Genomic DNA, 17,620 nt, shown 5'->3' on the forward strand with positions numbered 1-17,620 from the left:
ATGCATTTTAAGAAGTTCGTTAAGAAATTCTCGCATACACCAAATTTTGCAAGACTACGGTCTCACGGTCCCCGTCAGCTCCGGTCTCAAAAGGGTGTCGCTGAATTGATTGGCTTTAAAGTCCCACTGCATCATGGGAAATGTAGTTTCGGATCTCCTTTCCTAGCCCCTGGGAGCGCTTTACGGAACGAGCCGAGAGGGCCCGGAAATAGCCGAGTAGTTCCTGGCGCGCCCTTTCCTGCCCGATTGCATTCTGGGAAAGGGCAGCTTCCGTTAAGTGCCCGAGGCTGAGGCGCGCGACCGGTCGCGGTCCCACGTGAAGCCCTAAGCGAGCGTCGCTTGGCGGGGCTGCTCCCCGCTCTTAGCGGAGCGTGCCGGAAGCAGCGGGGAACCGGAAGTGGCCCGCGGAGGCTCGGAAGCTGATCCCGGAGCCCGGTGTGAAGAGCCTTGGAACGCAGCGACGGCGCCATGTCCCTGATCTGCTCTAGTGAGTATCGGCTGCGGCCGATCTCTGGTCGCAGGAGGCCGGAGAGCCGAGCGGGAGGATATGCGGGCCGCTGCGACGCCGGGGTTGGGGCGGAGGTGAAAATGGGGCTCCCGGGAGGCAGGGCGGCGGCCTGTCAGCCCGGGGGTCCTTCTTAAGTGTGAGGTGCATTTGCGCTGCGCTTCACAGTTTACGTAACGCCTCAAGCGTATTGTCGCAGGCAGCACTGAGGCCACCCATCTCGTTTGCGCAGTGGAACTGAGGCCTGGATAGAGGGGAGCAGGTGCAGGGGAAACAGGAAACCCTAGGGCTTGTGCAGGATCCGCCTCCGCTGGCGCAGGGATGCGGGCCTCAGTTTCCCCATCTGCAAAATGAAGGCCTTGTCACTGGTTGTTGTCTGAGGGGCCTCGCTTGGGTAGGCAGAACTTCTGCAATTTGCAGAAGTTGCACAGTAGGTTAGAGGCAGTGACAGGGCTGGAAGCCAGGTCTCTGTTGGTTTACGGCGCACCTGCAAGACTGTGATCTCGTTATATCCTCATAAGAATTCTCCAAAGCAGAAATAAACATCTGGCTTTACAGATAAGGATGTAAGGCTCAAGGAGAATGTGGCTTTTGTAGAACAGTACAGCTAGTAAGTGGCAGAGCTGCATGATGGAGCCAGGCTCTCTGGCCCTGAATCCATGCTCTTTTCAAATGCCTTGTCCTGTCTTTCCTTTAGGTGTTTTATTGAGGCGTGCGGATGTTTTGCATTCTCATTGTTCATCCGGGCATTAGTTTCTCATTTTTTTCTCTCTTGGCTTCCTAACTCTCAAGCCCTTTACTCTTCTCAGAACCTCTCCATAAACCCAATACAAAGGGAAGAAGGAGCGAAAGGAAATGTGACTAGAAAAAGGAACCTTACGCCTTAAAGAAATGACGGTGTGCAAAGTGTTTTCACATTCATTGTTTGAACCTTGAGAAAGCTCCCTTCTGTTTTTCCCAGCGCCATCCTTCCCGTCCTTTGCTCATCGGTTAGATGTTTACTGAGTGCCCGCTGGGCATGTGCATTGTTCTGGAAGGCAGAGACCAGCTATAACCCCTATCCTCAAGGGGTGTAAATGATAGCTCTGTTGGGGGTTGTTGTGAGGAGGACTTAATCGGTGGAGAATGTTTACGGTCGCCCTTGGCACCTAGTAAACACCATGTAAATGCTTTTCGTTATCATAGCACTTGGTACATCGCTTTGTAATTTCTTTGTTTGAGAATCCATCTAGGCTCATAGTTTGAGATTTGAATGGCTTCGTGTGTATCTCTCTGTCCTGCGGTATGGTATAATGGGCGCCTAAGCAGCTTTGTTCAAAAATGAGATGGGCGGGGACTATTGACTGCTCTCTAGGTGCCTGGCTTTAGTAGTCCTGTAATAATTATTTATTGACTATCTATCTGCCTGTCAGGAGACTGATGGAGAAGCTGGTTAGGTGGCTGGAAAATGTTGTGGGTACAGCCCGAAACTGGCTTGGTGTCACGTCTTGATTCCTATTAGCGGAGTGCAGGGACGTGTGGTCTTGTGGCGGCCAGCAGTAGGTGGAGCATCCCTGTGGCCCTTTCACCACCCCAGGCTCACTGCCTGCCTTTTCTCCGCAGTCTCCAATGAAGTACCAGAGCACCCGTGTGTGTCCCCTGTCTCTAATCACGTCTACGAGCGGCGGCTCATTGAGAAGTATATTGCAGAGAATGGCACGGATCCCATCAACAACCAGCCTCTGTCCGAGGAGCAGCTCATTGATATCAAAGGTGCCTGCTGGCTGCCTCAGTCCAGGGCCGTCCTAGCCCAGAGCCTGGGAGGGTGGGAGGGGGTGCCTGTGCACTCAGGGAGGGGACGGTGGTCTGTTAGTGCAGGCTGAAGGGGAAAGAGCGGGGGAGGGGTAGAGCACCCTGGGTTATGGGTTTTCACATACACCTTCCCTCTCTTGGCAGTTGCTCACCCAATCCGGCCCAAGCCTCCCTCAGCCACCAGCATCCCAGCCATTCTGAAAGCCTTGCAGGACGAATGGGTAAGGCCCTGGAAGAGAACTGGTATCTTACCCACTTGAAAAGAAGGGATCACTGGGGCTTCCCTGGTGGCGCAGTGGTTGAGAGTCCGCCTGCCGATGCAGGGGACACGGGTTCGTGCCCTGGTCCGGGAAGATCCCACATGCCACGGAGCGGCCGGGCCCGTGAGCCATGGCCGCTGAGCCTGCGCGTCCGGAGCCTGTGCTCCGCAACGGGAGAGGCCGTAACAGTGAGAGGCCCGCATACCGCAAAAATCACTGGATTAGGACGTGGGGGTGGGAGGGATGGAGCATTACTTTCTCTTTTGAGGGGAGGGTGAGAGCAGAAGAGGAGCCTGCTTCTTGACCTCACACAGATCTGGGCTCCACGCTTGTTCCATTGCCCACTTGCCTTGTCCCTGGGCAAGTTGCTCGTATCCAAGTCCTGCTTTTCCTGACCGTATGACATGGATTAGTGCCCGTCTCTCAGGGTTTTGGGAGAATTAGAATAAGATTAGAGGATAAACTTCATGATGTCAGAGGCTTATTTTACTCATCAATAGAGCCCCAGCACTGAGAGCAGCGCCACGTACATAGTAGGTGCTCCAAAATGTGAATGAACGACTACATCTTGAGGATTGTCTGGCGTAGTGCCTGACACAGTGAGGGCAATCAATAAATAGCAGCTGTAGCATTTTTATTTCCTTTGACAAGGTGACGGCACGACATCTGAGATGTGCCGATAAATTAGAGAAGATGGGGATGGGAAAGAGTTGGCTCCCACTCCTGTCTGTGTGCCCAGGGTTTGGCGTGCGTAGGAGCTTGGGGGCATCTCCCAAAGCGTTCAGAGTCACTCAGATCTTGCTCGGGTCACCAGTACTGGTCTAGTCTTCTTATCAAGGGCTGACTCTTCTGCTGGGTGCTCCTTGCGCCTCCCCGCCCCCTCAGTGGCATCTCCCTCTCCCAGGACGCAGTCATGCTCCACAGCTTCACCCTGCGCCAGCAGCTGCAGACCACCCGCCAAGAGCTGTCCCACGCTCTGTACCAGCACGATGCCGCCTGCCGTGTCATCGCCCGTCTCACCAAGGAAGTCACTGCTGCCCGAGAAGGTAGAGCCTCTCGCCTGCCATGCCCCACTCTGGGCTGGGCCTGTTTTATAATAGCCCGTTTCTGACATTGTCTTCTCTCCCAGCTCTGGCTACCCTGAAACCGCAGGCTGGTCTCATCGTGCCCCAGGCTGTGCCGAGCTCCCAGCCGAGTGTTGTGGTGAGTGTCCCCCCAGCCTCGCCAGCAGCCCGCGCGCACGTGTGTGTGTGTGTGTGTGTGTGTATGCGCACACGCGCGTGGTGGCTCACACAGCCCTCCTCTGCAAGGCTCTCTGGCATTTCTGTGCTCCTCTCACCTTCACCTTTCTGCTCTTCAGGGTGCAGGCGAGCCGATGGATTTGGGCGAGCTGGTGGGAATGACCCCCGAGATTATTCAGAAGGTATGTCGTGCTCTCACTTGGTGGGAAGGCTGATGGGTCCTCCCTTTTCACTGTCTGCCTGGAGTCCAATATGAATAAAAATCCCATCCATTTGGAGATGAAGTCCAGTGGTACAGAGCACAGACTCCGACTAGGCTGCCTGGCTTTGTGTTTTGATGTCACCAGTTATAAGCTTTATGACCCTGGGCTGACTTAACCAGTCCTGTGTCTAATTTGCCTTCTAAAGTGAGGATATTGGTACCTGCTTTATAGACTTGTGGGAATTTTAAAGGTTTTGATTACTGTTAAGTACCGTTTGTTGCTCTCATTAGGGTTCTTTGCAGACACTAAAACATCTTGTTACACGTTTTCATTTTTGTCCTTTTGAGGGAGACAGGACAGGAGTGATCACTTTCATTTTACAAATGAAGAATCTGTAAAGAATGTGAGGTTCAGATTCAAAGGCACAGCTCACAAGAGGCAGAGCTGGCCCCTGAGTCCAAGTCCAGTGCTCTGTTATACTCAGGGGATCCTCCTTAGTACGAGTTGATAGTGTGTGTCTTTTCCAAGCCGTTCAGGTTGTCAGCATGCATCTCAGCTCTCATCTTAGTGGCGCAGGTGTGGTCTGGGAACCGTGCCATTTATTGCCTCTGTGGCCTTGGGCAAGTGACTTCACTTCTCTGAGGCTCAGTTTCCTACTCTGTGAAATAGGGTCATCAGCACCCACTTCATAAGGTTGGAATGAAAGTAAACAGAGATCATGCGCAGAAGCCTTTAGCACAGAGCTTGGCAGGTGATGAGTTCTTGGTGATGCTCGTGAAGCGTAGATGTGACCGGCATTCACCGTGTTGTTTTCCTGGCAAAATAATTTGTCTCACGTTGAGCCTATTTCCCTCTCTCTTCCCCAGCTTCAAGACAAGGCCACTGTGCTAACCACAGAGCGGAAGAAGGTGAGTCCTCCCAGGGCCAGGGGCGGGAGCTGGCCTGGAGGACGTGGCTGGCCCCTTAGGAGGAGGGGGGATGACCGAGTCCTGCACTCACTGCCTCTTTTCTTGGGGGGCTTTTTCTTTCTCTCAGAGAGGGAAGACTGTGCCTGAGGAGCTGGTGAAGCCGGAAGAGCTCAGCAAATACCGGCAGGTGGCATCCCACGTGGTGAGTGGCGGAGTCCTGCAGACTTGGAGACACGGCCCTCCCAGGCTGTTTCTGGGGTGGGGCAGGTCAGCATGGCCTCTGGCCCTGCCCCATTTCTAGTCTTGGCCGCTGAGTTGTCAGGCTTCTCTTCCTGCCCAGCTCTGGCTTTCCCAGTAGCCAATGAGGGACTGACTGCATCCAGGCAGAAGTCCAAGTGCAGTGGATGAGGAACAGGAGTCACTTATGTTCCTGGGGGCCGAGGCCGGGGCAGTTGGGCGGCTTTGTGGCCTGCCTTGATTCGGCCGTGACTGGGTTTGATGTGGCTCTCTCTGCACAGGGGTTGCACAGTGCTAGCATTCCCGGGATCCTTGCCCTGGACCTCTGCCCCTCCGACACCAACAAGATCCTCACTGGTGAGAGCGGGCCTGGGGACAAAAGTACCTTCTTCAGCAGAGGGACTTGGGTGGGCCTGACGCATTTTTGGATCTCATTTTGGTCCTCCTCAGGTGGGGCAGATAAAAATGTCGTCGTCTTCGACAAGAGTTCTGAGCAAATCCTGGCCACTCTCAAAGGCCATACCAAGAAAGTCACCAGCGTGGTCTTTCACCCTTCCCAGGTAAGGGCTCTCCTAGCACCCTCAGCCCTCATTCCTGAGCCCTGTTTCGGTGGTTTAGGGGCCCAGGACCAGACTCCCACCCCGTTGCCTCCTTGGTGAAGTGAAACGGGCCTGAGAAGGAGTGCCGACTCTCCAGCTCTGGTGGTTAGGGGCTGGGCTTGGGGTCGTGGGGTTGCCCTCTGCTCTGCGTCAGAGCTCCTGAAGCGTGGCCTTCAAACCGGGGGGGGGGGGGGCGGAGAAAGGAATTGTGTAGTTTGAAAAGCATATTCGTTGAAATGTTTTGTGTTAGGAAAAGGGAAAAAAACCCTACAGTGTTTATAACACAGACTGTAGTAAATAAAGCTCAACAGAATCTTGCCTCATGTATCTGAGGAGGACAGATGGGTCTGTATTCCTACGGTCCTCCAGGCTGAGGGTGAAAACTTGACGTTAACCGCTGCAAGGGGTGTGGGTTAAAACAGATGGAGAGCTGCTGGTTTAGAGGGTAAGCAGCTCATTTGACCAGATTAATGACATTATGGGATTTGAGTTTTTACGTCTAGGACAGTTTGGGACTGTAGAACAAGTGGCTGGATGGATCAGCTCTTCCCAGAGTCTTTTCTCTGTACCTTTAAGGAAATTAGAAATAGAAAAATAACATGGTGAGCTTTTCACTAAACTAGATACGTTCCAATTGAAGCACTGTTTTCCTGCTTTCTGCAAGTTAATGTTATTTCTCTCGTGCAAGTGCATTGATGGAAGATGGTAGTTGGTTTTACCTTATAGTTTTTAACATCCTAACTAACCAAAATAATTGGTTGGTGACACCACGTAAGTTTTTCTGGGAATTAACTTGCCCCCGGAATCCTTAAGTGTGGGATGCACTGGAACATGCCCTTGCAGCCCCTTCCGGGCCTGGTACTGTTCAGACCTGTGCCACCCCAGACTATTTAAGTAAACTGAAATTTAAAATTCAGTTTCTCAATTGCACTAGCCACATTTCTCTCTGGTCCTGGAAAAGGGTTGTGGGAAATTTCCCTCTGGTGCAGTTATCCTTTTTACCACTAGATGGCGGGGCCTCCTGCCGTTGGCCAAAGGCTGCTTAATTTCCCATTCTAATAGCGTTTACCCTGGGGCCCTCTTAGGCATCGTAGGGGTGGATGGGTGGTTCCAGGCAGGGCAGGGCTGTGGCTGTCCCCAGCCCTCTTCGCGGGCCTCTCACTGTCGTGGCCTCTCCCGTTGCGGAGCATAGGCTCAGCGGCCATGGCTCACGGGCCCAGCCGCTCCGCGGCATGTGGGATCCTCCCGGACTGGGGCACGAACCCGCGTCCCATGCATCGGCAGGCGGACTCTCAACCACTGCGCCACCAGGGAAGCCCCCCAGCCCTCTTTTGTAAGATGGTTGTGGTCCATCTCTTCTCTGTCTCTGATCATCTGTCTCCTTGCGTTCCTTTTAGGAGCTGGTGTTTTCTGCCTCCCCAGATGCCACTATCAGGATTTGGTCTGTTCCGAACGCCTCTTGTGTACAGGTTGTTCGGGCCCATGAGAGTGCTGTGACAGGCCTCAGCCTCCACGCCACTGGTGACTATCTCCTGAGCTCCTCTGATGACCAGGTGTGGTCCCAGCCAGGGACCCAAAGAGGCTCCTGGTCCCCAAACTCCGATATCCTGGGAGGAGGGAACATCTTACCGACCACAGCCGGTTCTGCAGAACCCCAAGGAGAATGTTCCCTCTACCAAGAGGGGCTGGCCTTGCCAGGGTTTGCCGGCCTAGAGTCTTTGCCTTCCTGAGGGGCCACCAGAACCTGGGGACCCACTGTCTTACTGGCTCCGTTGTCTCTGTGTTTTCAGTACTGGGCCTTCTCTGACATCCAGACAGGACGTGTGCTCACCAAGGTGACCGATGAAACTTCTGGCTGCTGTAAGTTGCCTCAGAAGCGCTGGGCTCTTCATTTGCTATGTTTTGTGTATTTTAATGTTTTATTTAGTCATTTGCCCATTTGTTCTAAAAACACACTTAACCACCAGTACCTGCTGAGTGCCAGGTGTGGTGCCAGCCCGGTGAGCAGTGGGAAGAGTGAGGAGCCTGCCTTGGCTGCGCTTAGTCTTAGCCTCCCCTGGTGCGCTCTGACGCACGGCCGTCTCCCCTCTCCGCAGCCCTCACCTGTGCGCAGTTCCACCCTGACGGACTCATTTTCGGGACAGGAACCATGGACTCTCAGATCAAGATCTGGGACTTGAAGGTAGGACGTGGTGACCTCCATCTGCGGTCCAGGGCTGGAGCTCTTGGAACTGTGCAGTGTGATGAAGTGTTTATGGCACCTGGCCCCAGGGGTGTCCCAGGAGTGGACAGTGGCTCTGTGTGTGTGTGTGTGTGTGTGTGTGTGTGTGTGTGTGTGTGTGTGTGTGTGAGACACAGTAGGTGTGGTCTGGGGCCCCAGGCTGGGCACCACCCCTGCTATTCCTGCTGGTTGTCCTCCCTGAAGGACGGAAGAGGACATCTCAGAAGTAGGACTTGGATGAGCTCCATTTTCTCCCCCTGACCAGTGGGTGACATTGTACTCCCTGCCCCCCAACTGTAGGAGCGCACCAACGTGGCCAACTTCCCTGGCCACTCGGGCCCCATCACCAGCATCGCCTTCTCCGAGAACGGCTACTACCTGGCTACGGCGGCTGACGACTCCGCTGTCAAGCTCTGGGATCTGCGCAAACTGAAGAACTTCAAGACGCTGCAGCTGGACAACAACTTTGAGGTGCGCCCCCTTCCTTCCCCCAGCTCTCTTGGTCGCCTCTCCTCCTCATTTGTTGGTTATTCACTGAATTACTCTAAACTGCCTCTGTTTATCCCCAGTTGCTCATAGTTGCTGCTCTCATGTGACCTCTCTCCTGATCCTGGCAGGTAAAGTCACTGATCTTTGACCAGAGTGGAACTTACCTGGCCCTTGGGGGCACGGATGTCCAGATCTACATCTGCAAACAGTGGACGGAGATTCTTCACTTTACAGGTAGAGGCTGGCCCTGGGATGCTGAGGTCTCTGGGTGCCCTGGCCCAGAGGAAAGTGGGAAGATCTCACTGTGTTAGGAATTTCTAGGGGTAGGCTTGCATTTGCCAAGGCCGCTTTTAATCACTATCGGAGGCAATAGAGTTTAATGGCTAAGACAGTGAACTCAAAGAGTCAGACTGCTTGGCTTTAAATGCTGGCTCTACCACTTGAATCTGTGTGACACTGGGTAAGTTACTTACCCTCTCTGGAGAATGATAATAGTACAGCTGATCCTTCACAGATTCAGCCAACTGTGGGTCGAAAATAGAGCAAAACTGGAATTGGCCACACCCTGGCAGCTGTTAACAGAACATTTATCTTATATTTACAGCTATTTACATAGAATTTATGTTGTGTTAGGAATTATAAATTATTTAGAGATGATTTAAAGTATGTAGGAGAATGTGTGTAGGTTATATGCAAATACTACACCATTTTATATAAAGGGCTTGAGCGTCTGTGGATTTTGGTGTCTGCAGGAGTTCCTGGAACCAGCACCCCTCAGATACCAAGGGAGGACTATACACACCCAGTGGGGTTGTTGTGAGGTTTAGCTGAGTTTATATATACATACATGTATTTAGATGAGTTTATATAAACATATAAAATGCAAATGTACATAATGTATAAACGTATAAATACAGAATAGCAATACACATAAACACATGTGTTTAGAACAGTGTCTGGCACGTAGGAAGGATGTGCTACTGTATCATTCAATATTGTGTCTTAGTCCACGGTGGATTAGAGCGATAAATAAGGCAGACCCAGTGTTTGCGCTAACGGAATTTCTGGTCAGCTTGGGGAGGCAGATGTAGAGGGACTTCACCAGTGATGACTCAAGTGTGGTGCTGAGTACTAGAGAAGACGAGCATGAAATGCTGAGACAGCGGATAGCAGGGCTGGCAGCCTCATAGTCGTGTGGCCTCGGGTGTGTGGCTGGCCCTTTTGGAGCTGTAGTTTCTCCATCTTTCAGTGGCGTTTTGACACCGCGGATTGTGCCAGCTGGTGCTGTGGAGGCGCCTGCGCGGTGACAGGGTGCCTCTTGCACCCTCAGGAGCTGAGTGAACGGCAGCTGCTGTTGTCTTTGTTGATGAAGTTCTTGTCCTCATTAGCAGGTTGTGGGCAGGGCACAAGCACCTTCTCCCACCCCAGATTCTACTCGGTGTGTGTGTCCCAGAGGTGGCCAGGCCTGACTGTGTGGCCCACGAGTTTTAACCTTCACTGGGCCCTGGTGCTTTGGTTTGGAGCAGAGTTAGGTGGAGTGGAGGGCTGGAAGCACAGGGTGGCTTTGTAGTGGGGAGCTGGTGGGCCGGCTGTGATCCTAGGAATTTGCACTGATGCCCATGAACTGCCCGAGCCCGGCGAGGAGGGTTGCCCAGCCTCTTCTGCCCCTGCCCCAGCCCTGCCCTGCGCCAGGGGCCCAAGTTTCCTGGAGTTAACCCCATGAGCTAGAACCAGCTGATAGAATATTCCAGTTACACACAGGGAGTCAGAACTAAATACATACCAACCAGCCTAGCTCCCAGTCAGTTCTCGGACTTGAACCGAGCCGAGCAGAGCCGAATTGTAGCTGCTCCAAAAGCTTAGGTGGGGGAGACTGGCGTTCCACTCAGCCCAGCCACAAAAACCTGAGTGCCTGCCGTGGGCCAGCACCGAGTGAGGCCCTGGAGCTCAGTGCTGTGCGGGTCAGACTAGAGCCCTGTCCTCGGGGATTGACAGGCCACGGGGAGGTCCATACGGGCAGAGGCCCGCAGGATGAGGAACACTGACGGGGGAGGACTGGATGGGTTGGGAGCGAATCATCAGGGGTCAGTGCTGAGACCCCGAGGAAGAAAAGCCTCCTCACCATTGTCTCTTGTCTCTCCCCACAGAGCATAGCGGCCTGACCACGGGGGTGGCCTTTGGGCACCACGCCAAGTTCATTGCTTCAACAGGCATGGACAGGAGCCTCAAGTTCTACAGCCTGTAGGCCCCGGCCCTCCTGACGGGAGCTGGGCCTCATCTCAGTAGTGGGGTAGCGTTAGGGGTGGGGGGTGGGGACAGGGGAAAAGAGACTACTGGGGGGTGGGGGGTGTATGGGGCGGGACATTCGCATCATTTCCCTCTGGTCCGGGCGGCGGGCTGAGAGCCGCGGTGGCATGGACCACCCTCATCCGTGCAGCCTCCGGGCCCGCTGGGAGCAGCCGTGGGGCAGAGTCGGGGTGAGGCTGAGCCACGGGAACTGTGAAGGGGCTGGGCCAAGGGCTCAGGCAGGTTTTTGTAAGCAGCGATCTAGTTTTCATTAAAAAAAGAAAACACCAAACACAGCCACCTTCCTCTGTGTGTCTGTAGCAGGGAAAGTCAAGGGGAGGGGCACCAAGTAGGACTCTGACCACCAGGATGCCCATCGTTCTTTTTTTTTTTTCAATTGCACAACAGAAATAAAAAAGAAAACAAAAAGAAGCCTACAAGCCACTTGCCGGAATGACTCTTCCCGTCCCTGCAGGCCTTGACTTTGTGTTCATAGGGCCTCATGTCACTTGCCTCGTGGGGTTGGCTCCCACGCGAACCTGGAAGGGAGGGGGAAGGGCTGAGGGGCTGCCGGCACGCCAGGAGGGATTCCTCAGTCGTTTAGTCCGAGGTGACAGAACATCTGTCCCAGACTAGCTTGAATCAGAAGGGTTTCTGTAACTCTGGTGTTTGAAGATTTGAAATAGAACTGGTCCCGGGGAGACAGCCAGCAAACAGTAAATAAGCAAAAGGTCAGCGAATGCCCTATTTAATTAGGGAAATGAGGGTGGTCAGTGCGGCTGCTTTGGGTGGTCAGGGACGGCCTCTTGCAGATGACACTTAAGTTGAAGCCTGATTGACGGGAGCTAAAGGGGAGGTGGAGTGTTGCAGACTGAGGGGAGGTCCTAAGGCTGGAATGGAATGGTCAAGGTGCGTGGAGCAGGGGAAGGAGGCCAGTGTGGCGGGAGTGTGGCACCACTGGGTGTGGCCCCGGGATATCATCAGTACCCTTGAGAAGAGCGGTCCCAGTAGAGTGTTGGGGCGAGAGAAGTGAGAAAGTGGGAGGCAGTGATGGTAGGTAAGGAATCGTGCCAGGGAGGGGAGCCAAGAAATGGGGTGTCCCCTTGGGGTGGCGGTGGGGTCAAAGCATAGCAGTCCATGTTGACACAGCAGAGCCCTCCGCGTGTGCTTCGCTGGGTCCGTGCCGTGTGGCCACGTCGGTTCGGGCGTGCCGTGTCTTCTAGGAGGGTCAGAATGCCTCTTAGCTAGTAAAACCCTTGAAACTCCTGCAGCAAAGAAACCATTTAACTTTTTGACCCAGTTTCCTCATAAATACTTGACAAGGAGAGCCTCTGTGTATGTGTGTGTAACCCCTGGTGTTACACCCCCCCACGGGGCTTCACGTCCCTTTGCAGTCCAGGGTGGGAGATAGGCTCTGGGACTCTGGGGACAGACTCTGGGTTTTGAATCCCAGCTCTGGCGCTTAGTCGTGAGGGGCCTCGGTCAGATGATTTAACTCCCGTCTGTTCAGTGCCTTCATCTGGAAGACGGGGATAGCGCACTTATTAGGGACGTTGTAAGGCGTAAGCAGGTTAGTGTGTGAGCAGCTTAGGGCAGTGATGGCCGTGATGAACGCCGTACACATTTTAACGGCTGCTGCTGCTACTTCTACCGCTACACTGTTTGCTCTCCCCAGGGTCCCTGCCCTGCCAGGCGAGTGCCCTCACTCAGCCCGGGTTCACGCCTCTGGCATAGTTCTAACCACGTTACCTTGGAGGTGTTTATGCATTTGTCTCATAACTAGGTTTTAATCTCCCGAGGGCAGGACCGTGCACTCATTGCTGGCATTCAATTCACCGCTGCTGAGGGGCAGACAGATTCAAACCTGGAGCTCAGACCAGAGCCCAGGTGCTCTGTCTCTCCGCAGAAACAAAAGGCGGGGGTGGGGAGGGGTGGGGGGAATGGATGACAGACTTCGTTATTTCAGCCAGAATGGAATGGAGAGCTGTCATCCCTGCCACGTCTCCCCAGATCTCAGCTCAGCCGTCTTGCAGGTGAACCTTTTGGAAGTAGGGCTCAGTTGGTAGATTCTAAAGGGCTCACCTATTCCGGACCCTTATTAGGCTCATGAAGTTTTGTAATTAATACTTATTGCATCCTACATGAGCTTGACCCCTTTGACGATCCATTCCTGGATCGTTTATGCCCGAGGACCCAGTCCCCAGACCCACCCTTGTCCCGTCCACTGTTGAAGCTTGCTTGGCCTTGGAGCACTGACCAAGGCAGCCACCTGGGGGCACTGTAGTTACACTAGTCTCCCCAGTAACACTGGCCCCAGGACCGAGCTGTCAGCACCACGGCTGGGTCCTGTTTTCCCCGTTCCACAGACTGGAAACCATAAGTAGTAGAGCTGGGATTTTAAGCTCTCTGGCTACAGAGACAGCTGACTGCTCCATCAACAGCTGAGACAGGAGCGGGCAGCTCCACGGTGTTCCAGGATGTAGTGCTATGGTTAGGCGTGGGCTCTGGAGTCAGAAGCCAGGTTTGAATCCCAGAGCTGCAGCTCTCTATGACTTATTTGTTTGTGTCTCAGCTTCTGCACCTGTAAAACTGAGTTAATGGTGCCTACTGCACAGGGCTGTTGTGTGCAGAGCATGGGAAGCACTCCATAGCTGGCTGCTTTTTCCCTGCTCCTGTCTGCACTGGCATCCACTGACACTGCTGGGGTCCTGGTGGTCCGTGACCCTCCACACCTGCGTTATAAAGGTGAGGGCTGACATGGCCTTCTTCCTTCATAAGTCTTACGTTTATAAGGCTCTGATAACACGAAGTGGAACGTGATTAGGCAGGGAGGTGGGAGCACACAGGTGATACAACCGTGGGGCTGTAGAGTTCTCACAGAGGTGCCAATGCAGAGGACGGGGTGCAGCTGTTATGAAAGGTAAATCTGGGGAGAGGCGACATAGGCACATTTTGGAGAAGTAAAAATTCACTAGGTGGACCCAGGGTAGGGGTGGCTTGTGGAAGGAGAGGCTCTGGCAGCCCCACTGCCTTGCTGAAGTGAGGAGGGAGGAGAGAGCCAGAAGGGGAAGACGGACAGCGTGGAGGGTGGAGGGCAGGAATGGTGGAATAACGCCCAGCAGGTCGTCGTAAGGCAGGTTGGGAGGTGGCTGGTTTCAAACCAGCAGCGTGAAGTCTAAGATCTCATCTGAAGTTTTTCAGAATTTGGAACAGGTCTTTAACCAACATTTTAGAAGTTTTTTCGTTTTTTATTTTGATACATTCATTCAGAAGTGTCTAAAACATATCTTTTCAGTTTAAAGGATAATAACCACCCTTGTATCCACCACTCAGCTTAGCAAAGACAGCATTGGGGGCCCTCTGTGTGCCCTTCCAGGAATGCATCCCTCTTTCTCCCCCCGCAGAGGAAACTGCTACCCTGAAATAGGGGTTGATTATTCCTTTGCTTCTATAATTTTGTCACTATATATTTTTCTTTTTTTTTTTTTTTTTTGCGGTACGCGGGCCTCTCACTGCTGTGGCCTCTCCCATTGCGGAGCACAGGCTCCGGACGCGCAGGCTCAGCGGCCAAGGCTCACGGGCCCAGCCGCTCCGCGGCATGTGGGATCCTCCCGGACCGGGGCACGAACCCGCGTCCCCCGCATCGGCAGGCGGACTCTCAACCACTGCGCCACCAGGGAAGCCCCTTTTCACTCTTTTTTATGGTGTCTTGTGATTTGGGGTTTGTGAAATGCTCATTTTATCTGTGACTTTGAGAATTCTTTGAGACTTTGGCTGAAATCATGTCTTCTTTTTTCAGTCAGGGTTTGCATTTGCTTCTGCTTGAGCCCAGACCACTTTAATTCTCACCCTGGGATCACTTTAAATTAAATTCAGCCCTTGAGGTTTTCTCCAAACTGAACTTTCAAGAGTCCTCACCCCTGCCCTAGACTAAGAATCTGGACCAGAGAAGAGGGAATTGTACTCTTAATCCTCAGGGTAGATTTTTTTTTTTCATCCATCCAGCACCATAGTCAAGATAGGCAAGATCCCTTGTTGCCCACTTCCGTGCGGTGGTTTGTTTCTCCTTCACTCTGGCCTGAAGATGAAGCCCCCTGAGTCCCAGCTTGGACAGAGGCCTACACTAGGCTCCCCATCTCTGGCAGCCTCTGGGCTGATCTGCAGTTCCCTGTGCTCATCAAAGCAGAATGTCAAGACCTCCAGGCTTCTGCAGAAATCCCAGAATAGAAGCTGGGCTCACTTCCCAGAGTTTTTGTTTTTACTTTATTTTTGGCCTCTGTGCATGCCTTTTTTTTTTTTTTTTTTTAATATTAGCTCAGCAATGTTTTAAACATGTTTTTAAAAACACACACACATAAATAATCTGGGATTTTAGTTGTTTGCTTCTGAAAGTTGACCTGGGTATCTGGTCTTCCTACTGCTGGAACAGAGTGGTACTTTTTCTTTTTTAAATTTATTTTATTTATATTTATTTTTGGCTGTGTTGGGTCTTCGTTGCTGCGTGCAGGCTTTCTCTAGTTGCAGCGAGCGGGGGCTACTCTTCATTGTGGTATGCGGGCTTCTCATTGCCGTGGCCTCTCTTGTTGTAGAGCACGGGCTCTAGGCGCACGGGCTTCAGTAGTTGTGGCTCATGGGCTCACTAGTTGTGGCTCACAGGCTGTAGAGCGCAGGCTCCATAGTTGTGGCGTACAGGCTTAGTTGCTCCGCAGCATGTGCGATCTTCCTGGACCAGGGCTCGAACCCGGGTCCCCTGCACTGGCAGGCGGACTCTTAACCACTGAGCCACCAGGGAAGCCCCAGAGTGGCACTTTTATGTAAAACACCCTTACAGAAATGTCTGGGCATGGAGTCACACTTTACAGAGTTGAATTTTGCTTAAGTTGAAGAAACAGGCTGTGAAGTATTCTCCTTTTTATTTAAGGCAAAGCGCCATGATCTCAGTGTAAAGATGAGGGAGCCAGGGGTAGATGGAGAGGGAGGAGATCCCCCTTGGGTATCCCCTAGCTGCAGTCACGGCCCCTGGCCCTCTCCCCAAAAGGCAGGAAGAGAGAAAACCTGACAGGCGCCGAGCAGCTCTGCTTCCTGCCGCAAGTCAGCAAAAGTGGTTTGTTAATTATCCCCATCAAGTCTGACTCAACTGTTCTCAAGGCTCAGGTGCCTTCTTATACCAGGAGGTGGTTTCAGGTGAGGGAAGAAGTTTTAAATTGGGCAAATTTGGACTGGATTTTGATATCCAGGAAAGTCAAAACTTAGATTGCTTCCCTCCAGGGAAAGCACAGGGAACTTAGCGCTGCAAGGACCTTCATTGTTCACATACTTTGTACATTTGTTTCTGTAAACAGGACCCTTTGACGTGGAAGTGTTGACAGAAATCTATGTACAATGGAAATAGCGTTTGCCGAAGTTACCTATCAAAATCATGAGGCTGTATACACGCAACAGCAGGAGAAAAACACCTGCATTAACTTTTTACAAAAAGTGAATGGATACTTTTATGAGTATATAGGGTAGGGAAGGTCTTTGCTACATTTAAAGATAAAAATAGGATGGAAATAATATTCATCATTACATAATCCTTTCAAACAGCAGGATGGAAGGACCCCATGAAGAAAAACCAATGGCCAACTCAGTGGGAAACTTGAAACATGAGGATATCCACCCCTTGACTTGTGAAAGCTCTTTACAGACAAGGAAACAAACTCAGGAGGATAGATAAGAGACACAAAGAGGCGATTTATAAGATATAAGCGGCTGTAAAGATGCTTGGCGTCTAATCAAAGAGGTCCGTGTTAAATCAGCAATGCTGTTTACCCAATGATGCTCCGATAGACAAAGCCGTAGAACGCTACTGACCTGTGGTGGCAAGAGTGTGGGGAACAGGCACCCGTATGTTCCCAGAGCCCTACTGTCAAGAGGGGTGTAGCTTTCAACCCAGCAGTTCTAAGAATTTCTTCTGAGAAAATGGTAGACGAAGAATTACACGCTTACATAATTGTATTCGAAGATCAGGAAGTTCCCTGGTGGTCTAGTGGTTAGGATTCGCTGCTTTCACTGCCGTGGCCCAGGTTCAATGCCTGGTCAGGGAACTAAGATCCTGCAAGCTATGTGGCCTGGTCAAAAATTTTTTTAAAACTTGTTTTTAATTTAAAAAAAATTGTTTTTAAAAAAGGAGATCCAATATATAGTTCAACCATGATACGAAGGCGAATGCAGCTGTTAAAAGTAATAGGTAAGGACACAAGATGTCTACCTTCGCATGAAAAAAAAGTTAAAGAGAAAAGGTGGTTCCGTAATGTGAGCCCAGTTGGCATCTATAGACTCATGCTTGGTTTAAACACAGCATCGATGCCGTTCCCAGAACCACCCTTGCGTGCTGTTTAAACGCTCACAATGAGCTTGTGCAATGAAGGCAATGGTAAGAAGAGTTGGCCCTGGATGGAACTGAATCCCTGACCCCTCAGAGCCTGTCAGCCTGGCTCCTCCAAATAACATCCAAGCTGAGAATCCTCACTTATTTCACACTAACCCTGAAAAGTATATCCCGTAGGCCCTGTACAAGCCAGGAGGTTGGACAGAACAAGTCATCCCTAGTCACAGATGGGGAAACAGTCCCAGCTAAGGGGAGTTCCTTAACTAACTTCCGTAACAAGTGTCTGGATCTTCCTGCCTAAGTGCTTTATTCTGCTAGAAGAGCCTAAGGCAGCTGCTTCCCCAGCCCCTCCTCATCCTGAGCTATAAGCTTGTCCTCGTATGGGGAAGAAAAAAAAATTTAGGTAAGCATTAGTTTGGGGGCAGGAGGAAGAGAAATTCTGGTAGTTAATAGTACTCAGTAAATGTTGGCTGTTATGTACTATTCTAAGGATTCTTATCTATTAATTCA

At 52.0% G+C, this 17,620-nt stretch overlaps 1 protein-coding gene across 1 annotated transcript; it reads left to right on the forward strand.

Moving 5' to 3' along the window:
- Positions 1–286: 286 nt before the first annotated feature.
- On the forward strand, positions 287–10,773 carry PRPF19 (pre-mRNA processing factor 19). The gene is made up of 16 exons (XM_022591872.3): positions 287–487; positions 2,108–2,257; positions 2,441–2,517; positions 3,461–3,602; positions 3,686–3,759; positions 3,917–3,979; positions 4,867–4,908; positions 5,036–5,110; positions 5,427–5,502; positions 5,596–5,705; positions 7,142–7,297; positions 7,535–7,604; positions 7,841–7,926; positions 8,266–8,436; positions 8,583–8,688; positions 10,602–10,773. Exons 1-16 carry the CDS (start codon positions 469–471, stop codon positions 10,697–10,699), a joined length of 1,515 nt encoding a protein of 504 aa, XP_022447580.1. The 5' UTR covers positions 287–468; the 3' UTR covers positions 10,700–10,773.
- The last annotated feature ends 6,847 nt before the right edge of the window (positions 10,774–17,620 follow it).

The sequence above is a fragment of the Delphinapterus leucas genome, chromosome 7 (genome assembly GCF_059928025.1).
Source record: "Delphinapterus leucas isolate spDelLeu-1000000601 "Yukka" chromosome 7, BTC_Dleu_Yukka2, whole genome shotgun sequence".
NCBI lineage: Eukaryota > Metazoa > Chordata > Mammalia > Artiodactyla > Monodontidae > Delphinapterus > Delphinapterus leucas.